Source organism: Hipposideros armiger, unplaced genomic scaffold (genome assembly GCF_001890085.2).
Source record: "Hipposideros armiger isolate ML-2016 unplaced genomic scaffold, ASM189008v1 scaffold_112, whole genome shotgun sequence".
Classification (NCBI taxonomy): Eukaryota; Metazoa; Chordata; class Mammalia; order Chiroptera; family Hipposideridae; genus Hipposideros; species Hipposideros armiger.
Genome location: NW_017731462.1, coordinates 2044564 through 2071220, shown reverse-complemented (window position 1 = coordinate 2071220; position 26657 = coordinate 2044564). Strand labels below are relative to the sequence as shown.

The 26657-nt window shown below is 35.3% G+C and overlaps 1 protein-coding gene across 8 annotated transcripts in view; it reads left to right on the top strand.

The window, feature by feature from the left end:
* Positions 1-26657, top strand: part of BMPR1B (bone morphogenetic protein receptor type 1B) — a 408951-nt gene that overhangs the window by 313739 nt on the left and 68555 nt on the right. Inside the window, exon 1 of one of the 8 annotated variants that reach the window (XM_019647509.1) lies at positions 14787-14845. The exons of 6 other annotated variants lie outside the window; for them this stretch is intronic. In XM_019647509.1, the coding sequence (XP_019503054.1) occupies positions 14794-14845 (52 nt within the window). In that variant the 5' untranslated portion in view covers positions 14787-14793. Of the gene's footprint in view, positions 1-14786; positions 14846-24632; positions 24702-26657 lie in introns of those variants that run through there. One more of the 8 variants, XM_019647513.1, reaches the window with a different exon arrangement.

Here is a 26657-nt window from a genome sequence, read left to right as displayed (position 1 = left end):
AGGATGGTTGTAATAAAAAAGATACCAAATGTTGGTGAGAATGTACAGAAAATGGAACCCTCATACACTACTTCTGGGAATATAAATTGGTGCAGCCACTTTGGAAAACAGCCTGGTAGTTCCAAAACGTTAAACATTCAGTTACCATATGACCCAGAAATTTCACTCCAAGAGAAATAAGAACCTTATGTCCACAAAAAAACTTGTACACAAATGTTCATAGCAGCATCATTCATAATAGTGAAACAAGTAAAAAAACAACCCAAAGGTCCAAATGAATGTGTAATGTATCTCTATGTAATTCAATAGAATATTATTCAGCAATAAAAAGGAATGAAGTACTGATACATGCTCTAACATGAATAAACTTCGAAAAGATTATGCTAAGTGAAAGAAGCCAGATGCAAAGACCACATATTATATTATTCCATTTATATGAAAAGTCCAGAATAGGTGAAACTGTACAATCAGAAAACAGATTAGTAGCCCTGAGTTGCCTGGGATGGGGGGTGGCGGGGAGCAGTGGGGAGCAGTGGGGAGCAAGAATGGGGAGTGACTGCTAATGGGTGTGACGCTTGTTTTGGGGGTAATGAAAAAGTTGTAAAATTACATTGTGATATGGTTGCACAGCTCTGCACGTATACTAAAAAGCATTGAATTGAGCATGTTAAATTGGTGGATTTTGTGGCATGTGAATTCTATTTTTATAAAGCTCCTAAAATATCCATAGGAGTGATAAATTGCAAATTTAGGATAGTGAGGAATAAGTGAAGAGAAGGGGTTGGTACTCATTTGGCTTTATTCTAGAATATTTTATTCCTTAGTGTTAGAAAAATAAAGATTTTATAAAAAAGTTTGAGAACCCAGTATACTCTAATTTCTTTTTATATATTTGTAGGATGTTACACAGTAAAAACAGTAACCAGAAACAAAATTAAATATATACCCTCTCCCCCTTTCAGCTAGAAAACATTATGGGTTTTCCTTTTCCCCTAATAATTTAAGACTTTAGTTCTAGAAAATATCCTCTACAAATGGAATACTGACTTAAGGCTCCTTAATTGACTGTTGTTTGCTTTTTCTGATATCAATTATAATAACATTTATCTCTGAAATCAGAATTTTAGTGAAGCAGTTTTATTGGCCTTTTTATTAGTTGTTTTATGAGAAAAATTCTTTGTGATTAAGAGTTAACATTTGTTCTGGTTAAAATGAGATTATTTATTAAAAACTTAGCAGAGTGGCCCACCTGCAGTCCTGCTTACTCAAAGAAAAGATATCTTTTGGGGACAGCTGCTGTTCATAATTCTGAGCCTGGGCTTTATGGGAATCCGTTAATTTGCTAGTGAACCTTTATCATGAACTCCCCTTATACAGATTAAGATTGTCTTGGGAGTAGAGTGCATGCCTAGAGGCCAGGAAGGCTCATTCCTGAATCAGAGGTGCCCATTACTTATCTACTTTTTAATGTAGCAGAAATGCCTTTCCTGTCATGGGATAGAGTGACTGGGAAAGTGCCCACTCTGACAAGCCCTTCTTAGATAGGAGGAACTCATCGTCATAACAAAAACGTTTTTTCCCCTCCCAGATTATTGTTTCATGCTCCTCCCACTCAGGGCCATGGCCATCATTGGGCAGGAAAAGGACCTCAGGCCCTTGAGGTTTGTGCATCAGAGTAGTACTAACAAGCGATGCTAAAGCTGAGGCAGGGTAAGTTGGACTATAGTTGTGGCAGCATTCAAATTCAGTTGAAATGTAGCTGCCCCGGGAACTACAGGTTAAGTAAAAGTTCTCTCTTTTAACGTTAGAGTCTATAAACAGAGAAGTGACTGCAATCATTTAAACAAAATCAAAGGATTGAGGAAGTGTGCAGAGCCAGAAGATTGGAGGGGGGGAGTGCAAATCGGTGCACAAAAACTTGATGGACTAGATAGTGGTTCTCAAATTGTGGTCCCTGCATCAATATTACATGGGAATGTGTTGGAAATATAAATTATTAGGTCCCAACCCAGATCTACTGAATTAAAATCCTCAGGGGATGGCTCCAGAAATCTGTGTTTTAACAAGACCTCCAGGTGGTACTGCTGTGTGGCTACAGTTTGAGAAACACTGGACTAAATTATGTTGTTTTTTTCAGTACCAGGTGAGTAAGCTTGAACTTTATCCCACAGGTAGTGGAAGTTCATGGGATATTTGTGAGCAGAGTTATGGGATGATTAGTGTCTTAGTTAGATAGTGGAAACTTCTGCTTTATTTTTCTAGTAAAGGAATTTTAGTTTAGGAAGTATAAAAATGCCACAGTATCTAGCGATCTGATTTAATCTATACATTTCAGAAGAGTATATTAGTTTGTCGTTTCTTATAATTAAATGTGAGTCTATTAGTTTATAGTTTCTTATATTTAAATGTGAGAGTTTTCAACAACTTAATAGAACTATGGAAGTTTCAAACTGAAATGATTTTTATTCACTCTAAAGTATAGAATGATTCTCCTGTATGCCATTTTATTCCATAAACTTAAAAATCATTTTTTATTGTAGATTTAATAGGATCTAGGTGTACTCTTAAATCCTCAAGATAATTGTCCAAATAATTTAGAAAATGGCTGAGGGCATTCCGCAGGTCACTTCACTGTGTAATTTTTTCCCAAGTATGTTTTGCATTTTAAATGCTTTCCTTTTCCCTCTTAATCTTGTTATGTATCAGTAACACATGATGTGTTGGCATCTCCTGGAATAACACATTTGTTCCAAGTGAAAAGGACTAGGTTCAGAAAATCTAGTCAGCCAAGAAGTTTACTCGACAGAAACCTATATTGAGTCAAAACTAATGTGCTCACATTTTCCATCAGAATTACAATGGAATGAAGCGAAGAAGGCACTGTGAGAAGTTTACTGGTCTCTGCCCTACGAGGACCACACTAACTAAATATGTCATTTAGTTCTGTAGATAACAGACAGACAACATGTTGAAAAAGATCTTTTACCTGTAAGTCTGAGGTGGGGCCAACGGCACAAAACCTGATTGTATTATCCCTGTCTTTGAGAGTCATATAAGATTTAAGATTCACTAGAATGATTTATTTTACTGTCAGATGGTCTTATTTTTATGTGTAAATGGAAAGTTGGTATTAAAATGCAATGGCATTTTTACTCTTTAACAACCCAATCCTACAAAATATTTTAGAGTATACTAGACTTAGACCTTATCCAAGAGTTAACTAAATTTTGGGGAAAGGCAACAGCCTTTTCTGATAGGAATCAGAAGAATTGAATTTTAATTGTTGCCCTATTACTGAACACTTATGTGACTTTGGACAGAACTTTTAATGTCGCAGAGGATGAAATGATACGAGTATATTAAAATACTGAAATAGTCCATGTTGAAAGTTGGTTTTGGGCATGGATATTGTATTTTAAAATAAACATAAAATGACTTGGAAATACCATTCATTTATCTTTCATTTACCATACTTTCATCTTCTAATGTTGTAATATGCCCTACAGCTTCAAGGAGAATATACCCTCATCATGTCCTGGAGGGGAGGTAGACAAATACAAAGAATACTTTGGGAACAAATAGGTATGTGTCTGACTTAAAAGGAGGTGTCAACTGGATACCTCAGCAGTCAACAGAGTTGGCAACTAAAGGTTGATAAGGAGTTATCTGGGCAAAGAAAGGAAGTAAGCAAGTTCCAGAGAGGGGGACCAACATGAGCAAAATCCCAGAGAGACCTGAGAGAGCGCGGCACCACCAGAGGACTACCGAGGTTAGTATAACTGCAGAGTTGGAGGTGCAGGGTAATGAGTTGTTAATTTCAGGTTGTAAGCAGGGGATGGGAGATGAAGGTGGAAGAAAGCACATACTTTTTCCAAAGAGTTGCATAGATCCATGACTGACTTTTAAGGAGGAAGTAACATAATTGTATTCCCCACCATCTTCCCTTTCAGTTAGTGACAATTCCATCCCTGGTGTTGATTAGGATAAAACTCTTGGCATCATTTTTAGCTCTTTTTTCTATATTACATAGTACAGATAGTCTATTAGAAAATTATATCAACATACCTGTATTGGGCACCCATGTGCACCACTTCAGAATCTTTGTGGAACTACCCTTACTGCTCTCGCAGCGCAGCGACCCGTTTCATGAAGGCTTGCCCCACTTTGTGAAAGTGGAATTGGATCCTGTCTTACCTCTTGGCCTCCTGCCCTGCAGCTTCTTTGATGTAGCACATGGGACTCTGGCAGGAACCATTCTCTACTGCACCACTTGCAAGGAAGAGACAGATAAGTATAGGAGCTGATGGATAATCGCTTCTCCTTTTTCCCTCAGGATGGACATATTGAGACTCATGTCATAAGACCCAGTGGGGGTAAACTAGATAACTCATCCTCATTTTGTGTTTTTTTTTTCTTCTTTTTCTTTTTCTTTCCTGTTTCACTGCCCTGGTCATTACTCCTGCTTCCTGGGATGACAGTCACAAATAAACGACCTTTATTCAAATAACTGTCATAAGTTCTACTTTCCTAGGACACTAAGATTATGACAGTACCTTCAGAATATATCTTGAATCTGACTACTTCTCATCACCCCCACCAGTGCCACCTGTATCCAGACTACAATCAATACTTGCCTTAATGACTGCAGTCACCTCCTTCCTAACTGGCTCTCAGCTTTTGTTTTTGCCTTTGATAGTCTATACTTGGCAGAGCAACCAGAGTAGAAGTTCCAACAAGGCCTTCTAGGATCTGCCCCCTTTTCTTCGCTGACTTCACTTCCTACTACTTCTTGCTGAACAAATGGCATCGTTTGTTCTCCCTCAAGGACAGCAGGTGCACTTCTATTTCAGGGCTCGCACTTGCTCCTTCTCTCTAGAGCACTCTTCCATTCCATAGCTTATCGTGCACCATTTATTCTCAAAAATGGCTTCTACAGGGAAGAAACTCTGACTATCATCTTTTAAATAACCATTTCCAACATATTCTATCCCCCTTCCCTGCTTTATTTCACTCCATAGCACTTACCATAATTAATATATGTTCACATTTTGTTTGCTTACTCTCTCTTTTCCTCCAATAGCTGTAAGCTTTGTCAGGGCAGGAAGTTATGCCTATTTTTCTTTTCTACTGTTACATCTTTGGGCCTAGATCAGAGCCTGGTACGTGGAAGGTGCCCAATAAATGATTGTTGCATTAAGCAAGTGAATGAATATGTATTTTAGAAAATGTAATTCTGTCTGTATTGTAAAGATACTTTAAAGCAAGATAGGGCTAGAGAACAGAGATCAGGAGCCTATTGGCAGCAACCGGGTAAGAAACGATGGGGCCCACATCTAGCATCTTTTAACAGCGTCAGTGGAGAGTTGAGGAAGGATTACAGAAAAATTGAGAAGAGTAAGATAATTTTGTTGTTGATGGATTTGGTATTTTGCATATGAGAGAGGGAGATGTCTAGGAAGATTCTCAGGCTTCTGGCTTTGGCAGTTGGGTGGATGGTGGTTATATGCAGAGATACTGAAATGAGAGCAGATTTCAAAAGGAAAGGGATAGGTGGAGAAGCTTCAGGGAGGAGGAAGGAGAACTCCAGATTTAAAAATGTTGAGTTTGGTGGATCAGAAAGACCTCGTAAGCATGAAAGAATAGAGACCCGGTAGTCAATTGAATGTGTAGAACTAGAGCTCAGAAAAGGTACTTGGAGGTAACTAGTGCCTAGTAAGAGAGTTGGGTCTTGATGTAGTCTAGTGACCTTACAACAATTAAACAAGGAAAAGACCTGTATTACTCTGTATTCATATACGAGCATAGGAATTATTGATTGTTGTTACTATTTCTTTCCTAGACTATTTTTTTTTAGGTTAGAAAGAGAAAACCTTGAAAAAGAGAAAAGAAAAAAATCTTGATTCATTTTTGTTGGTACGTTTTGACAGAAAGAAAAGGCATTTATCTTAGAATGAAGTGTCTGAGTACTAGAGTGCAAAGAATTTACCTTTAGCTTGTCCTGGCTAGTCTCAAACTCTATTTTACTTTCACAGCCATATTCTTTATTGAAAACATGTTGAAGTATCTTTTTTTCTCCTTTAGTCACCGGAAATGAATAAGTCCTTCAGCAAAACATCCAAAATGCATGTAATGAAAAATGTCTAAATGTTTCAAGTAAGATTTCTGGTAAATATGTATCTGCTTAGTTACATAAATTTTAAGTTGTCGTGTTCTTCACCAACATGTTTGTCATGTATTTTGAAGCTTAGATTTTTGCCAATAACTTTCATAGCTCTGGTGATTTTTATTACCGTATTTAGAAGAGGAGAGTTGAACATCTTGAACTGGCCTTCACCCTAGAAATTTATTAAACAATTTGATTTCTCAAGGGGGAAACACTGTTGGAAAATATTACTATATATAGATTTCTGGGCCAATAGGGGATAGAGATGGGAAAGATACTTCCCAAAGAAATTTATAGAAACAAAAACAAAACCACTCTGTCTGATCTTTGACTATTTTGTAGTTGGTGAGTGCACCTTAGCCCAAGGTGAAATCTTTGACTAGTTATTTGAATTTAATCTTTGCTGTTTATTCTCATGCTGACACATTGCATTATTCCAATAAGGTGTTGATGATCTCATAGTCATAGCTTGCATGGGATACTCACTAGGGCACAGAGGCATTAGGGGCTCCACCACCTGGATTGCTGTCAATAAAGCATGGATTCTGAATACATACATGAGATCTAAAATAGATTGCTGACAGTGAAATTACAGTTCTTTATTCAGTGGAAGAAATTTTGAGAACCACAATTCAAGGGCCCAAGGTAATTCAGATTTAAGTACAAGAACCTTTTATATTTACTTAAAGGAAGCCCGGATATTTAAAGAAACTAAGAATAACTGTATTAGGGTTCTCCATAGAAACAGGGATGTATATATTAAAAATTATATTGTAACTTTATATATATTAAAACTGAAACATGATTCTGGAGGCTAAGTCCCAAATTGGCAAGCTGGAGTCCCAGGAGAGCAAATGGTGTAGTTCCAGCACTATAGCAAGCACGCTGGAAACCCAGGAAGAGCTGATGTTTCTGTTGAGTTCAAAGAGAAAAAACCCCTGTGTCCCAACTTGAAGGCAGTTAGGCAGGAAGAATTTCCTCTATTTTGGGAAATAGTCAGCCATTTTGACCTAGTCAATCCTTACAACTGATTAGATGAGTTACATTCAGATTAGGGAGTGTAATCTGCTTTACACAGTCTATCAAAGTAAATGTTAAACTCATCCAGAAACACCCTCACAGACTTCAGAATATTGTTTGATCAAATATCTGGGCACCCTGTAAAATTAACCATCACAATAACTATTTTAAATCTGTTCAAATTCATGTAATCAATAAGCCTTTTAGGCATAGCTCTGTGGATTTAGGAAAGGGTAAGACATTTTGAGTATCAAAAGGAATAGAAGACACGTATCAGGTAACCCTTAATAGACCAAAATAAACTAATACAAAATCAAGAAAAAGTACAGGGTTTTTATTTTTTTGTGTTGCCATTCTTCACCAAGACATTTTTCATGTATACTGATGATTGGGATCAAAATGGTATTAAAATTGAGTTTCTTATCCTGAACTTTAAATTATTGAGCAGACATTAAGAAAATCATATACTCGTTTTGTCTTAATTCCTATTTTATTTGTTTATATCACAATATATTTTAGGAAGGTGGCAGCATAATCATAAAGTAATGAATAATAAAGCTTAGTCTGTTAAAAAAATCATTACTATATCTAGAGGATACCACCAAAATAAAATTTCTTCAGCATTTTTGACCCCTGAGTTATCTTATTCCATTCTTGTATCATATTTGTGGCCCACTTTTTGTGCCAACTGTTTCTGAATTCAGACAATGTAAAATGTTTCTTTGTATACTGGACATGGTGGGTAAACAGAGTTTTGATTTTATTTTAAAAAGCAGGTGAATTCTTATAAACATAATATAATTATTAAGCCACAAAGTGTAACTTATTATATACATTTTTTTCAATTACAGTTGATATACAATATTATATTAGTTTCAGGTGTATAATATAGTGATTACACATTTATATAACTTAAAAGTGATCACCCTGATAAATTTAGTACCCATCTGATACCATATGTAAAAGTGTAGCTTATTAAATAGTTATTACAGATGTGCCCCATCTCCCCAGCACACTTATACCAAGTCCCATCCAATCTTTAGGAAAACAACAAGGCAATTCAGAAAACAATTTAAAAAATTTGATAATTGTGTTTGGGTTATTTAGACATTTTAGAGTCAAATACAAAACCAAGAATTCTCTATTTATTTTTTTTAATTTTAAAATTTTTTTTAGCTGAGCCATCCTGCCACCTGTTGGCAGCTCAGTGGCTGCTCATCTCGGGCTGGACTTGAACTGCTGTTGCTCAGAGCTCAAACTCTTGAGAGAGCTCTTAACCAACTGAGCCACTCGGCTGGCCCTATTTATTTTTAATTAAAACATTTAAAAACATTTATATGACTTAAGAATTCTGAATTTGGCTCATATTGGAAATTATAGAACTAGGGACTCCATTAAAGAAGTGTACTTATTTTCTTAATATTCATGTCTTAATTTCTCCAAATTTGATATATCTCTTATTTCTGGTTACATGATGATGGCAAGGTAACTACTTCCAGAATTCAGAGACTTTATAAAGGTCCCTTTATAAACTATATGTTTATCTCTCTTGATGAGAAAACAAAAGTTGTAAGAGAAAAGGGGGGGAAACGATTACTGTACATCTGGAAATAATAAATGTATTTTCCCCTCTTTTACCTTTCTCAGCCTGATTCAGTGAATTGGATGTGGTGGGTTTTGGAGAGATTTGTTCTCGGTGAGTTAATATTTGACTTGCCAAGTCCTTTGCATTTCCTAGGCTGACCTTGGGAACACCAGCATTGCCACGACATCTTGTGGGCATCTTCCTCCTGTGGGCAGCTAGGAAATATCTGAGGCAATGGCTGAGATTCTGAGGAGAAGTCTATGTCTGTAATAATGGTTCCTAACTTCAGTGTGGGATTGATGTAAAATGCCACACTAGTGAATGCCTTCTTTGAAGACTCAAATCCAGTGTGAAACCTTTTTATATTTTTTTTAATGAAAAAAGTCTGTGGTACTTTCATAGTAGTTGGGCCTGCCCTATTGATTTAGATCAAAATCATTTCCTCCCAACATCATAACTGCTTTTACTGTTCACTGGTGCAGAAGGCATTATAAAGAGTTTGTGAAATGTTTTGTATCATTCCGAATTAAATGAGTGATAAAAATGAAAATATCTCCAACAGAGATGATACTATGGAGAACTTCTTCTAAAGGCAAAAGTATAAGTATCTCCACATTAAGAATTGTCTTGTGTTTTAATGATATGTACCATTTGGATAAACATCTAATACAAACCAAGTGTTTGCAATTCCACTTAGTCTCTCCATGCCTATCCACAATGGAGCCTTAATTGTTTTTGTTTTTTTTCATATTTCAGGGAAAAGAAACACAACTTCTCGTAATGTTTAATGAATATTTATGAAGTCCTTTGACAATTAAGGGCTCATTAAAATTCACTTCAAAAGAAAAGAGATAGAAACACTTTTAAGACCGAAGCAGAATGTGTTGGCAAGTAGAAACTCACATCTCTTTTTTTGTTGTGAACGGTCAAGTCAGAAACACTGCAAAAGAACTAAGATTCTTTTAAAAATGATTCTAGATAGTAGTTGGACTATGATAGATGCATTTAATTATTGCATGGTGACTTTCTAACTTTGCATTGACTATTGTCTTTGGTGAGTGTCTTTTTCTGTAGATACTGGAAAATACTGCTTTTGTATGTATGGTCTATCACAATAGGTAGGAAATCAGACTTTTGAGTCAAAATTTTGATGTTTAAATCTCAGTTTCAATTCTTTCCGGCCTGTAACCTTGAGCAAGTTCTTACTGCTTCAGTTTCTGTATTGTCGCGCAGGGGGAAATAATACTACATGACTCATAAGCTAGTTGGAAGAAGCAACTGAGTTAATACATGAAAAACATTTAGAATGGTGTCTGGAGCACTGGTTTCCTCTGCTTTGAGTATCTTTCTTTTCAATTTATACTTCTTTGGTGCTTGTTAGAGCCCTTTGGAAAGGTCCTCATTTTCCCCTGGCTAAGGTGGTGTGAAGGAGTAGTTAATGAGTTCTCACTCCAGATGGGTAGCATTTTAGCTTCCTTTTTCATTTCAATTTTTCTCCATCCTTCTTCCCAGGATCCTAAGGCTTTGTGTCCTGCCACTTTCAGCTCCCTTGGACCACAGCTGTTCACTTGGTCCAACTATGACACACAGAATAGAGGAATGCCTACACATATGTTCATTTACTTTTTAAAGCACAGTCTTTTATGAATGAGGCATTGCTGAAGTTCAGCAAGGTATTTTGAAGCTAGAGCAGTTACACTATTTTTGTTGTTACATGTAAATCATTGTTATTTGGTAATGGAAATAAAGAAATACCTGGACATGATATCAGATAATGGCCTAGAAAGTTACTTGCCTGCTCACATTATTTTAAATATGAAAGAGAACTATTGCAATGAGCAGAGAAGTAATAAAGCATCCATCCACACATTTCTCTTTCTATGTGGCTTAACGTTTGCAAAAGTAAGCACTGACCTGGAAACCAAAAATGTGTAGTTCTGTTGATAAATGTATTTCTCTAAAGAGCATCCCATTTATTCTTAAGTAATTTACCATCCTACTTTCCACACTGTGGGTCATAAGATTAAATTTGTCTTTGTAAAGTGCTGAGTAGCTGTTATTGCACTCAAACCTTATCTTTAAGACAAGCCTCATAAATTTAATAATAATTAGTCATAGTTTCCACTGGAATTTTTACTGCTTTCCACATCTGTTCTTCTCAGTCTATAGGCAAGGTGTTGGATATGTTTCACAGTAACCGAGTCAGCTTTCACATCTAATAATTATTTTCTGTTGGAAAAGTGATTACTGTATTTATGATTTTTGTGAAGATGATAATGAATCTGCTGTGATGTAGTCTTCAGTTTTTTTAAGATGCATCACAGGGAGACTTTATTTTCACTTGTTATATGCACATGATACCATATTTACTAGTAATGACCCTGATGTTAGACCATGACCCTTTTAGTACTTAATGGCTGTTGTGTACTTGAATGTTTACTCCTAGTTTTGATTGTTATTAAATCTGCCTTTGTAATTCTTAGCCATCGAGTCCTCATTTTGGAGTGGAAACTCTAGTTTAGGCAATAACGCTAATTATTTCTACATTTTCCAAGTAGGCACTCAGTGCCTTAGTACTGATCAATCTGCTTCTTGGTGTATGCTGCAGTAAGGCAAAGTTGATATTACATACTAAACAGCCCTAATATGAGTAAATAATACTGGTGATGCATAATCTTCTGTACTGTTGTTTCTTTGAACAGTGCCACATGTATTTATCAGCATTGGCAAGAGCCATGATGATGGAATGTCCACGTCTTTTCTTCCTAATAGTGAAATCATTTTATAAAACAAATTAGAAAGTGGCTAAAATTGACTGCAAATTGGAAATATGAATTTGTACCAACAGGTATTACCAGTATAAACACCAGTAGGTCATTTATCATGCTATAGAAAGTAGACTCTGTGTGTGTGTGTGTGTGTGTGTGTGTGTGTGTGTGTGTGTGTGTGTGTGTGTGTGTGTGTGTTTACTAGTGTATATCTTTAAATTGGTTCTGGATTCTGGTAGTGACTTTATACCTTATGTAGTTGGAGTAAAAGGTATATTCTTTTCTGTGTTATAAACCTCACCATCTTTACTGTCAAGTTTTAAGACATGGTGTTCTGAAAAATGAAGGGAACTAATATTTATTGGGCATTTACTCTATCTCAATCACTGGGCCCTGTGCTAAGTGCTTTTTTGGACTTCTTTTAATCTTAGCAACAAGCATCTGAGAAGTAGACATTATTATTCCTGTTTTCAAGATGGAGGAATGGAGATCTAGAGAAGCTAATGAATTTACCCAAAGGCATACAGCTAATTTGTCAAGCGGGGCACGGCCTCCAGCCCTGTGATCTCTTTTGTAAATGCTGTCCAGGCTACACTGGCGCTAGAGACAGTGTTCAGGACCTGCCTCGCATGCCATGTTCCCGTGTTCCACTCCATATTAACTGAAAATATAATTGAATTGAATTGACTCTAAAGTCTTTCTGAAGTTAGAAAATCGTATGGCTGGGGGGCAAAAAGGGTGTGAGAAAAATTCAGCTGCATTTTTGCATAGAGTTAGAGAAAAGCTTGTCAATATGGTCAACCTTTCAGTGTTCAGATATGAAAAATGAAAGAAAACTCACAAAAGAAACAGAAAATATTGCCTATAGCTTACAACCAAAAATCAAAGAAACAAGCAAACAGAAAGTCATCCAGGATTGATTAGTGCCTTATTTGGCAAGCTCTTTTTCTCTTTTTAGTTACTTTTCTGAGAATATGAACTTTCTGTGTCTGTTTGTTTTACTCTCATATTAATGGATTATTTCTTTTTTTTCTCAAGTGTTTGTCAACATTTCATAACTGGCAGCATCTAAGTAGTGCTAAATTAAATTTCTTTAATTTTGCTATTTAAAGACCAATTAAAAGTATTAAAGCATACATTTACATTAATAATTGCGTTCACATGTATTTGGCACACATGCTTTTATGTGCAATGTAGTGTTTGTAAGTGAAAATCTCTCTAAATCTCGAAAGGTTTCAATACTTACATGTATTTTCTACATTTTTTTCTTTTAAATATCATCTCTTATTCTCACACTCTTTTCTTCCATCATCGTAAAATTTCTTAACTTATTTTAAAAGAATATATAAATTTTATTCTCTAATTCTAATGACCAATTAGTTGGTCACCTAGAGTGACAGTTCTAGAACTGTGATTTGTAAGCATAATACTAATGATGTATTATTAGCATTTGCACTGATGTACAAAAGAAATAGTGGGAAGAACTGCTGGTGGAACCTTATTGGATTGTATTATATGAGATTTATAAATGTATAACGGGATAGATAAATGATTACATCTCATTTAATCCTCTGAAAAACTGCTTGAAGTGTGAGTATTATTACTATGAAATGTTTCAGACTAAAGGAAATTAAGACCTTGCCCAAGGTAACGTGCCTAATAAATGGCGGAACTTGGACTCTTATAGTTTATTAATATAATATTCAGTGCCCTCCTCTCATGCTATAAATATGAAAAAAGAATGTATCAACAAAGTAGAAGTCCTGTAGAACCATTATGTGTTTGAAGTCGAAGAAAGGTTAGAGAGCATATCTTCCTACCATCTCATTTTACTGATATGGTAATTTAAGATATTCAAATATACTATTGTGACCCCTAAATTGCTTTGAACCTGGCAGCATTTTTAACATAATTGTTCTCATCTTTCCTTGGCCTCCTTTGATTCCTATTTGCTTGGCTAGCCTAAGAGAACTCAAGTATCTTTGGCAACAACAATACTTAACCCACACAGAGGCCAATGAAAACAAAAAACACAAAAAGCAAATGACAAAGAAGACGGAAAGGTTATGGTAAATAGTCATAAGCTTCTATGATTACTGGCTGATTTTCATTACTTCTATTAATAACGAAATTACTGAAAGATTTTTTTTCAGGCCTTAGGAACTCAGTGCTTGCCAGAAATTTAGCTGAAGTGATTTAAAAAGGGGTGTCAAGGTAGACTTAGTACTATAATAAAAAGGCAAAAGGAACTGGAAGTGTTTGAAACAGGAAAATTCATGTGATAATCTGGATCAGACAACCCATCTTCTCTAATAAGATTTCAGGATAACTACTTTTTTGAGGTTTCTAGAGAGGAGGGCATAGTACTGTATTATGCATGCTGATGGTTACCTTTCTTCAACCCACAATCCTAAGATACCTTATGGAGGATGGAATGATGGTTTTGGTACCACCACTCTATGATATTTATTCTTTTTGTGTTTCTTCATAATTTGTTCCCATTTTACTGTTACTAAGAAGAATGAAAAACATAAACTTAATCGATTGAGTTAATACGCTGTATCAGAGTAAAACTAAACCTTTATTTAACTATAGTTTGTGTAAATAAGCTCAAGGGAAATTAAAGTTATTTGCAGACTACTCGAATATGGTCATTTAATTTTGGAAATTTATAGCTGCTGTTCATTTTTGGCTTTTTGTCCTGTCATTTTTTTCCTTTCTTTAATATAATATGGTCTTTTTTCAGTCTATTCAGATGTCTTTCCCATTACATCATTAATGTAACTCACAAGCATAAATAATTCTATATCTGTGATATTCCCTAAATATGTAAATGTAGATGTCAGTCTTCAAATCTGCTTGAAATTAGGTGGGTAAAGTCATGGATACCCATGTATACATCCATATCTAATACATAAAGACATATTTACTTAGTGGTGAATGATTTCCTGTGTTTGTAGCCGGGCAGACTTGGATTTCTTTTTATTCCTCCTGTCCCTGAATGGTTATGTATGATCTTAGGAAATAGGAGGTTAGGTGTCCTTTTCCCAAATTCTTTATTAGGTCAGGGAAGTAGTTGGAAGTAGCTAGAGGTCTCACATGTTACAGTGTTTGGGAATGTTTTGGTTACCGGAGCAGCCACTACTTTCTGCACACGATTGATTCCTTTCTTTGGAAACACCCATTATCACTCTCTTTGTTACCCATCCAGGGAATGTGGTCATGGGGAAAGGATCACCGTGTGGCATGACCAGATCATGGTGTTGACTCAGGGTCATTTCCTTCACACCCCATTTCTAATCTGGACAGGTATGTTTGGCTGTCTTTTCTAGTGAGCTAATTGATTCATTGGTATTCCTTCCACAAACATATCCTGAGAACCTATGTTTCTTGCCTAAGCCTTATTTGGTAAGTCATTGCTATGCTGGTTTTCCAAACAAAACATTTTGGAGGTTTCCAAGACAGTAGCATAGCTAAGGCTAGAAATCATGATTCCTACACCTGTTTGGAGTCTAGTTATCCTGTTACATGTGTGACTTGGCTTATTATAAGAGTCGGTGCTTGGTTGTGTTTTGTATATGTTACTACATTTTTTTTCAAGTTACTACATTTTGATAAAGAGGCACAGGCGTAAACATCTCAGGTTTTTCTTTCAAGGTTCCTTTTCCCTTTCTTCCCAATACACGCATTTTCTCTTGGTCCTGAGCCCTTCGTCAGATGGGCTGATCTAGGCTGGGAAAACTACTCTCTGCTCATAACCCGTGAAAGCAAAGCATCCTCTGTGAGAGAGGCTGTGGCCCTGGGTGTGTGAGTAGAGATGGGATCTGGCAGACTAATGGCAGGGGAGTGCCCCTAAGATGACAAGCAAGGATTAAGGTTCACAGTTAGGAGGTGTGTGTTGAGTGGAGGGGGCACTCAAGGACATGTCACACCTGGTGTTTCCTCTCTTCTCAGTGGGAGTGGGGAGGAAGAAAGGAGACATCTGGGTCTTCAGGAATATTGAGGTTTTTGAGAAGCCATTGGGGGCTGGGAAACAACTGAAGAAGGAAGGCAGAGAAGGATTTCAGGTCCAAAAAGCATGTTCTGCACATACACTCGAGTAGAGAGAGACCCCTGCCCCTGTACTCCCCACACATGTGGAATATTGGTAGTGAAGGTCTCTGGGTTTGCTTTCTACTGAAGAGAAAAGTAAAGCTGAGAGACTTGACAATGTGTAGATATGAAATCTACAAGTAAATTTCTCAGCCGCTCCCAGTACTGCACTGAGTGCCGCGTTGTGCCCTGCTCTGAGCAATAGCTGTTGTTCCAGGAATGAGCGTCCAGGGACTGGGTGATGGACTGAGAAGAAGAGAAAGGAAAAATGTTTTAGTATATGTGCTGCTGAAGCAAGCACAGGAAAAATGTTTTTAAAGTTTCGGTAGTTTTTAACATTAGCTGGCGGGTTATTCAGTAATGAGACATTTTTTTTTGGTTTGGAAAATACCAGGAACATTTGGTGAGAAGAGGCGGGGTTTGTGGGAATAATTTGTTCCTTGTGGATCCTCGCTGTGTTCATATTTGTGGAGTGTGTATATGTGTAAAAAGAAAGGATTATATAAATACTGAATCACATTTTTAATGTGATTATTCTGGATCATTAAGAAACAAGAAATCTATCAATATGAGGTCATTTTGCTGGTAGGCAGAATTTTTCTAATCATGATTGGGAGCCCAGTTTTTTAATGGCAAGAATTTCCTTCCAGCCACTATTGTTTTTATAAATTAAGAACATGTCATGTTTAAGTTGTTGTTTGTGTTTCATAGAGAGTTTGAATGACTGCACCGTTTTTTAGGGTAAGCACTGGTAATTTCAGATTTAATGTACTATTCCCATCTTTCTGTCCCTGCAGTGAAAATATATAATGGTTTTCCCAAGACCAAGTGGACCGACCTTACTGTGAAGGAGTTCCTCTTAAGCATTTGTGACTGATATCCTAACATTTCATTTTTTTGTGGGTTGTCATAGTTTTCATGATGCGACAAAAACTTATGTATGTTGATAGTGAATATTTTATTGTGGTTCCACCTGTTACATTATCAGTGAAACGGAATAGGAGAGGTGATATTGGAGAAACCAGTAATGGTTTACTAAGAGGTGGCAGTGGGGTTGATGTTACTAGCAGAGATGCCTTTGTACAATGCTGCTAAAAAATAGATCTAATGAGATTTGGGGTGTTTTTTTCAAAGTAGTCAGCGTTAGTGTATCAGGGAGTGTTTGTAATGCCCACAAGAATGTGTTGGTAGAGGGATCAGATTCCAGGCTAACCTTCAGCGGCTTTCAGTAGTTGACATAACACACACCTGTGTGTTCTCTTCTCTGACCTCAGAATTGTTTTGAAAAGCTTCTGACATCTGGAAGTGTGAAAAAAAAGAGCAGGTTTTAATTTGTTTTCTGACAAGTAGGAAAAATAAGTTCTAAATTTAGTGTTTTACCTGTATATGGTACTTGAAGTAAGAACCTTGCTTTATCTTATATCCTTCCAATCAACTGTGTAATAAAACCTCCAGGGTTCCATGATAGATTAACGTTTTTCTTAAAACATTTTAACATGCTAAGATAGATGTATATCATCTATCTATCTATCTATCTATCTATCTATCTATCTATCTATCTATCATGTAAAATAGCACTCATGTGTTTCTTTTTCTTGAGAGGAGTCATTTTAGAAATTTTCAAAATAGTTAAATTGTTTGTGAGCAGCAGTAATAACGCTGATAAAGAAAACTGAACTTTTCCTTTTCATAGTGATAGATAATAAAGCTTTCCTTAATAATATACATTTGCACAGCATCAGTATTACTGTAAACGTTGTTATATAAAAGAAAATATCTATCAAGTATCGGTAAATTTCCTTTGAACTCAAACTGCTCTGCCAATAACTTTGATAACTGTTGGGCTTTTAAAATATAGGTTATAATATATATGTATATATTAGATTTATATTATAAAATAAAATGTTTAATGTTTTCATTATTCAGCATCCTTGGGATCCTATTTCTGTTTTTATTAAATTCACCGATTTTTCTTTTCAACATTAACTTGCACTTGCTTTGGCATCAGCAACTTATTCTTTGCAATCTATTTAATTGAGAAGCTTCTGCTGTTTATCCTAAAATGCAGATAAATGGCTTTCAGCACACTGTTTATAGTTTAATAGTTCCTAAAGTGAGTCAACACTATCTGCTAGCGTCTACATGTCATAACTAATGATCTCTCTGCTTATACTTTCTTGCTGGTGAGGAGACACTGAACTCCACAAAGGCCTGCCTGCCTGGCACAGCTGGGGGAGGGCGGAGGGGGAGTGGGTTCAGGATGGCGCCTATTGGCTTTTTTCCCCTTATTGGTATGAAACGGGAAGAGAAGTATGTCCTTTACCATGATTTTAACATGCACAAAAGCTGTCACAAAGTGCTGCAGTCTAAGGGATGTGTGAAAATCTTTTAGAAATAGCCGTTAGAGTTGTTTGTTTGATTCGAGATTATCTGTCTAAACAATTAGCACACATTTAATACTTCTCTGGTCAGGCTCCTTGACTTCATGATGGAGAAGGGGAGCCACTAGGAAATTTTCATCTTACTACCAAATAGGAACTATAGTTTGAATGATGAAAGCACATATTTTTACTCTGCCAAGAAAGATGGAGAGAAAATAAATAATTTTGGTAACCATTTATCATAAAGCGGGCTTATTCATTCTGAAAGATCATCATGCTCTTTCCATAGGGAAAACAAAACAAAGCAAAACAAGAAACAACTATGCCCTAATTCATGAAATAAGAAGAGTTCCTGATTCCCATACCAAATTGTTTTCTGGTATTTTAGGTAAAAAAGAATAGGGCATTTTTGAAGGTAAATGAAGAGAATGGTTTCTTAATGGCTGAAGTACCAGCTCTTACATTTTGGTAAAATATTTTGTTTGATGTCTATGTCTTTTATGAATGTGGAAAACTTTCTAACTGAAATGGCCACTTAAAGGCTGGCTAAGTGGCTCAGTTAGTTAAGAGCTTGCTCAAGAGTGTGAGCTCTGAGCAACTAGCAGTTCAATTCCCCGCCCGAGCTGAGCTGCCGCTGAGCTGCCAACAGGTGGCAGGATGGCTCAGCTAAAAAAAAAAAAAAAAGAAGAAGAAATGGCCATTTCAAATAGCATTATCCTTTGCTCTCATATTAGTATTATTATTGTTTGGGAGCACATTGGTTATTTAAATGGAACATGATTTAAGTATATATTTTTTACCTTTTTATTCTGATATTGAAATTCAAGATCATATACCCAACTTATCAAAATATTTCGGGGTGAAAAAACATAGCATACCCAGATACATCCGCCTTATGTTGGTATGACTCAAAACACAGAAACGCCTTGAGGAAAGAGTTTATGACAAGTTACTATTTTTCATGTAGCATCTTAAATTCAGGGTTTTTTTTTGTTTGTTTGTTTTTATTGTTGTTGTTTATTGTGAGGTCCCATATTCATGATTATTAAAAAGAGGAGGAAGGAAACATTTTGACCTTAGAATATGGGTGGGTACATTATTGACATAAATGAAGAGATGTAAATTGGATTATGAAAATTTAAAGGTAAGATCAATAAGGCTGTTCAGAGCCTGGGTCACTGAGTCTTCTAGGTTTTATACAATTAAAAAAAAAATAAGACTGCTTTAGAGAACGTTTTGAACGCCATTTTGAAGCCATTTGTTTATCAAAAAAGGGACAGCTTGAACATCATCGGGCCAGAATGTTCTAAAGTGTGCCAGACCCAGATTTCAGATAACACAATCATTATAATAACATAGTCTCAATTCAGACCTTTCCTCAATGTTTCTGCCCAAAAGTCAGCAAGATTGTCCTTTGGCAACCTTATTCCTATAAATCAAAGCAAGTGGATGGTGGCTCTGAGTCTCAGCACTATTTTAATGGCCAATTAAGTATAATTTCAGAAAAATAATTTTTTTTCGTCTTAAAATATCAAGAGTCTGTATATTATAGCTAATCATATACATACCCAGGACCCAATTCAACCATGCTGTTTTTATTTGGATGCACAAACGAGATTATGGAAATATTATAGTTAGAATATTAATATAACATTTTGTGGCATACTTCCTAAATCTGGGTCCTCCTTCATTTGACCTCAGAGTGTTATTTGAAACTTTGAATACAGTATTCTCTCTAATACTAATGTCCGGATGGATGTCTGAATATATGAGAAAGCTATAAGACTTGTCAAATTCTGATGAGAGAGAATGTTTTTATGAACATAGTAATTTCTTTGGACCCTATTGCTCCTAATATATGTCATATGGAATTTTTCTAACAACATTTTTTATAGGCTGCTCAGCTTAACAGGTAATTAGTATCTGATCAATGAAAACAAAAAAAATAACTTAAAATATTAAACATTTTCTTTATACATTTAAATTATATTTACATTTTGAAATTGATATAGTTTCTTCATTTCATCTTTTTGATTATATAAATGAAATTTTTGATGTTTTTTAACCATCTGCTATTAGGGAAGGGTATCTGTTTTTTGGATAATGTTTTAGATTATTTATTTGAAATGGCATGGATACTGGCCTGGGAGACAGATGGTTTTGTGTTTATAGAGAGTGTTAAAGGAAAGAGAGGGAAAGTTTTGATGTGAAGGAATGGTCAGCATCCATTTTACGAGAAAAGAACAACAATGAAAAGGTAACTTCTATTCCACTTTCCCCAATTAGACTTTAAGGTTTGTGAACATAATGACCACTTCACCTCTGTGAAACCAAAGTGCTTGTAGACAGCCTTGTGTATGATAAATATTTCTTAAATCAATTTGGACTTGTTAGCAATTTTATGCTAGGCTAAAATAAATCTTTTATGCTGATTTAAACATACATGGTTAATAGAATAGTTGTGTTTGAAATATAAACTTCACATAAAAAATTTTAATGAGTCAAGTCAAGTGATATGGTGGATATAATAAAAAGATAAAATTAATGGTGATCATTTGGTTTTCAGTTTTCCCAACATTTTGAAAGGTTCCACATCATAAAAGAAGTTAGACATTTAGTATAGGTAAACCCCTTTAAAGAAATATTTTTAAATGTTTATGTAGCTGATCACTTTGTGAAATTGTGCTTATTTTTTAAATAAGCTTAAGAATCGCATGTTGAAATACCATTCTGAATGTCAAAGGGTAATATAAAAAATAGATTTCTAGATATTTAAATGTCATATATTTTTTCTGCCTTGCTTATAATCAGAAGCAGCTTTTACCCATCTGGAAATGTTACATAATACACTGTGGTCAGTGACTTTTTTTCTTTTCTTTCTTTTTATTTATTTTTTGATTCTAAAGTTTCCTTTCTCTTTTACCTTTCCACTGTCATATGCCATGTATCCTGAACATAGCTCAATGCCTGACCGGAATAATCTCTCTTGCCAGTTTATAATCAAAGGGAGTACTGAGGAAAACAGCTGAGCTGTATTAGGCAACCACAGTCTGGACTGCATTTCTTAACTGCTGAATAACACATCACAGGTGCAGGATTAGTGCTGCCTAGGGTGCTGGTCTTTTTAGTGGAAACCCCTAGCAATTCTGTGCCTCCTCCTCATGTCTCCTCCAAGGGAACCTGGCAACGATCTATCAAGCGTTCAGAAATCAAAAGTGAGCAGTGGGAGAAGCTTTATATCGTACAAAGGCTGTTTTCCCCATCTAGAAAATGTAAGCAAGATCAGTTAAACCAATCCTGGCACACACACACACACACACACACACACGCAAAAATGATAGAACTTAGTCTTTCTTGGCATAGAGGGTGAAATAGAACAATGCAAGAGGGGTCAAATACTTTATGCACAACCATCACATGTCAAGGAAATGAATAGTTTAGCCTAGCTGTCCCGGCAGTGTATAAGTGAGGTTACTTTTAAACGACTTTTTTTTACAGATATGGTTTTAACTTTTGTGTTGTAGATGTGTTGGGGTATATCTGTGTGCTTGCCTCTGCACATTCCCCAGCATTGTCATGATTAAATTCAAGTGTTGTGGCTGTGTAAAGTCCTTGTGGTATAATTTAATCATTTGTAGTTTTGACTTTTTGAATTCTTCTGCTATCTATGACACATAACTGTAAATTCACAGCTTAGAAAAGTCAAGGTTGCTTTCTTGCAAATACAGTTTTGAAAAGTGCAAAAATATTTTAAAGTATAAAGTAATGATTTAGATAGTAGAAGAAATGAATGTTTTGAAAATGGTCTTACTGAATCATTCACTTTTGATCCAGAAGGTTACACATTGTTTTAGCAAGGTAAAATATACACTCAGAAACGAAGACAAGCATATTTTAGTAATTCACTAAATAATTAAAAAATTCAGTAAGCCATTTTTGGTTATTTGTCTTAGAAAACTTTTCTATGAAGCATAACACATAAATGTAAACAAAACCATGTAGATAGCACTGTTGGTTTTGAACAGTTGTTTATTTAGTTGTTGTTTTTTTCCTTAAAACTCTATAATGGCTTTCTCATATTCAGATTTTATCTTAATTCATTTTGTTGCTGGTTATCATTGTTCCAAATTGTTTCATCAGAGATAGACCTTTAAGTTTGTTGGTGATGATAGTAGTTGATAATAGTGTATTCTAAGTTGTTTTAAAAATATGTATGTATTCTATGTATTCTATGCCTCAAATGTTTAAACATTTAAAATAGCAATATCAGAGGGTGGCCCAAAAATGTATACACATTATAAGAAAGGAAAAAAACTGTGTTAATATTGTAATACTCAATAAATATTGATAACAAAAGATGAATACAAGTCCTGTGTATACACTTTTTTGCCCCCCCATAACCTCCCCCTTTATTTGTATTTTTAGGTCAATCCACACTTTAAGCTATCCTTTAACAAAAAGGTTTAGAAACAAGAGAGATCCTAAATTCTTTTCAGGTTTTTCTTTAGGGCAAAAGAGTAGCATGGACGTGATCATTTGGTTTCTGATCTGTCTGGCTTCATTGTCGCTTCTCTTCTTCACATATATGAGTGTTCAAAGTAGCTTTACACATCAAGCTGTCTTGGGAGTGCTTTGCGAAACCCTAGAGTAAGTTTTGGTGTGGGGGCAAGTTGAACATCGGCTTTGATTAGATCAACCCTGTGAAGCGGAGCCTTGATAGAAACGTCACTGAGTAAAACCGCAGCTCCTGGCTTGGCAGCCTGCCAAGTCCTCGTTGCGTCTCTGACATGATTGTCAGACACCATGGTTCAGTTTCTTTTCCAACAATGTGGATTTAAACAGACACATTAAGTATTTTAAAATATGGAGATATCTTTAATTTTTAATCATTCTATCAGCTGTGATTATGCTGTTTTATGAATACAGATTCAGTTTGATGTTAAATTATCTTCACACATCGTGGCTACTTGCTTGTCGAGTTTCTTCTCTCTTATCTTGATACTTTTATTAAACAACCTATACTCATGTTATGTTTAGAGTATTTTCAAAGATTTTAAATTTATTTGAACATTTTTATTGTGTTTCTCCAAATTCAAAAGCGTATTAAAACCTGAGGGAAAGGCTAGCTGCTGTTTTACCTTTAAAGAGTATAAATGTGATGTCCGAAGAACTATATTTGCTATCATAATCAATTATTCTGCTCACTCAGGCTTGTAATTCTGTATTAGTTACCTACAAAGAAAGAAATATAAATGTATATGTTGTCTGTTCACATTTATGGAATATTTAATCTTTTCATGATTTGCTCAAGTCATATTCTGTGATCTCCTACAATAAAACACTTGAACGATTGCCACCTCTACTTTTTATCCAGGCGTTTTGGGGGTCTCGTGGCAGGGCTTTTAGGATGTAAAATGTTGAAAACATGATTATCCTGCAGAACCTGAGTGATGTGGTAATGTGGATGTGTGAGTATGGTGAAAAGAGAAACAATTGTCAGTAAATGGAAACATGTAGAAATATTTTTTGATAAAAGCCCTCCTTTCTATAGAGAGCCAGCCCATCTCCAACATTTTAAAACTAAATGTGTTTTTCTTAACCTACTCAGTAATGTCAATAATGAACCACTGAAATGAAAAACTGTCTCCCTGGTTTGGGTGCTTATGTTTTCCATAAAATATTGTGGTTGATTACCCATAGTAATCTTTCCTCCCATGCACTCCTACCTAGGACTTGCTTATATTTGACAATTATATGTGGCATTGTGACATCTATTTTATTGTTTTCATGTACTGTTTTTGGTTTTCCATATGTGGTTGATTTGGCTCACCGTGTTCCACGTGTAGATGATTTGTCCCACCAGCAACATTGTTATTTTATTGAGGGCACATCAAGTGCACTGGGCCACTGTGTTATGTAGATGGAATGGATTTGATGATTTTGGGCTAAATAAATGAATGTACCACAAGGAAAAAGAAAACTAAGTATATTTAGTCAGCCTGGAACAAACTTTCAGTGTTTTTTAAACCAAAAGGCTCTATATTTTCAGAGACTTTCTGTTCACATTGATGAATCTAGAAAGAAAGGGAAAATAAAAGGAAGTAAAATGAAGCCATGGAAAAGGGAATTGAAGAGGAAGAGAGAATCAGGAAGAGAGAAAGAATATAGGGGAAGAAGAAAAGGAAAAGACGTAGAAAGGTATAGGAGATGAAGGAGTAGGGACCAAAGGAACAAAAGCATTTGATGTAGAAAAAAGAAAAACCTAAAGAATGAAAACAAAAAAATTGAATAGTAAGCTTCAGCAGTACAGAAAACAACAATTTACTGCTATTCATTCTTACTATGTGCAAGGAACTGTGGTCGGTGTTTTACTTGGAATATCTCATCCAGTTCTCAAAGCAAACCAATGAGTGCTGCCACTCTCCATATCCTCTGTAAGGAAGTTTAAGTGACTTGCTAAGGCCACAGAGCAAGGAAGTAGCTAGGCTAGGGTTTGAATTGTTTTGTCTATTTTGCCCTATACCTTGATCAAGTCTGGGTCCACTGCTCGGTGACCATACCTGATCTTGGTTCCTCACCTGATATTTTACCTCCCTCCAAAGCATGCCCAGAAACACCACCAGCACCTTCCCTTGCCCTTTGCCCCTCCCCCCTCTGACTCCTGACATTCTCGGAGAAAGAGTCCTGTGCAGGTAATATCACCGTTAATAATAGAAAGTCTACTCTTCTCTTTTAATACATGTGATTTTTGCTTTGGTATTTTTGAATTAAAGTTGTATTTGTATTTTCTTACTTTTCAAAAGAATTTAGGCACGTATCCCAACATTTTATTAATGATTGAGTTTTATGCTGCTTATATATGCACTTATATATATCTAAGTTTTTGTTGGAAACAACATAGAAAATTTATTTCAAAATGTCAGTGAAATGAAAGAGGTTTAGGTAATGAAAATTGAGTTAAGCTTAATAGACAGTAAATTAAATCATTATACTGAGTTGAATGATTCATGGTTTAAGTGATGAAAACAAAAATTATTTAAGCTCACTATTGAAGGTCACTAAAAGTTATTTTAAAAATTAATATTGTTTTTAAGCGCTGATTCAAGTTTTATTCCTGTATAGTATAGACTTGTTTTTAACCAATGTATTTAAACCAGTTTTGGTTGAGAAAGGAAATGGGCATTGATTCATGTTATTTATTAATCATGACAATATGGAAAGGGGTAGAGTGGATCCTTCCCAATGCATTTCTGGCCAGTTCAGTACTTCCAAATTTTCTTTCACTAATCTTTTTATTCAAAATACTTAAGTGCAAGCTGGTGTGATAAAAATTTCAGTTTCTCTTCTTGCTGCTTGCCTGCCCTCTGGTGTAGAGGGGGTAGAACAGTGAAGACACTCAAAATTGTGTTAACTTTTGAGCTATTTAGAGAGCTAAAAAAAGTAAAAAAGAAAATGAAGAAAAATAGACTATTAGTAGACCTTGTGGTACAAAATAATTGTCATCTTTCAATAAATTTTGAACACTCATTCATTTCTAAGCATACTGTATATTGCTAATTAATTTTCCTTGAATTATCTCTGTTGTTCATATTGTTTTCTATGTGTTTTACTGTGGCAGTGGATTCTGATATTCTCTTCACTATGACATGTAAAAGAATCTTTTATACCAAAAATTTGAAATGTTTTATTCATGGTATTTTTGAAGTGATAAGGATATTACTGAGAAAAAGTAAATAAAATTAAATATAGCTGAAACATACTTTAGGGTGAATATGAAAGTTAAAATTCATTTGTTGCGGAGTTGTAGTCATATTGTAATTTTTTTTTACATTTTACTTTTGTTCTGTGTTTTCTGATTTTTTTGTAAAAACCTTGTTTCGTTTTTCTGTAAAAATCGTATGGAAGAGTCCATATTAATATAAAAATATAGAAGTGTATTAAATATACATCAAAAATGAGTTATTTTATTGTGTTTATACCATGCTTCCAGCTAATAATCGTCCACTAGTTCCAAATAAGTAGTTTAAATAAATTCTGTCATATTTCCTAACTTATACAAGAAGAGATGCCATAGAAAACTTGTATCTAATTATATATAAATATATACAAAATAGCTGGAAACATGTATATAACTTTCACATATATCAAGAAAAAATATTCAACATATTCAAGAAAAATAACTTTATTTAACCTTTATAATTGAATGGAAGTTACATTATGGCATGCTGATCATTAGGTTATTTCATGAAGTTTGATTAATTTTCCTGGAAATCTGTAAATCTGTCTCTTATACATGAAAATTTAAGGGCACGTACACATACACACACATGTCTGGAAATAATTTTGCGGTTCATTTGTTCCCTAAATATCTGGTGGTCCTCTGAAAAAATGACACAGTTTTAGATTGGCTTCCACATGTGGTATGCTTTGTTAGCTTGGTAATTTGGATAGTTAACTACCTGGGCTAACTATAATGTAACCAGCTAAGCTAATCAAGCAGCATCTGAAGTGTCTGGAATCACACTATCAAGCTCAAGATTGGTCATGAGATAGAGAGAGACAAAGAGACAGAGAGAGAGACAGGGAGACAGAGGGAGGAGAGAGAGTAGGAGACAGGAAGGAAACTGAAATATGACATGAGCCCATAA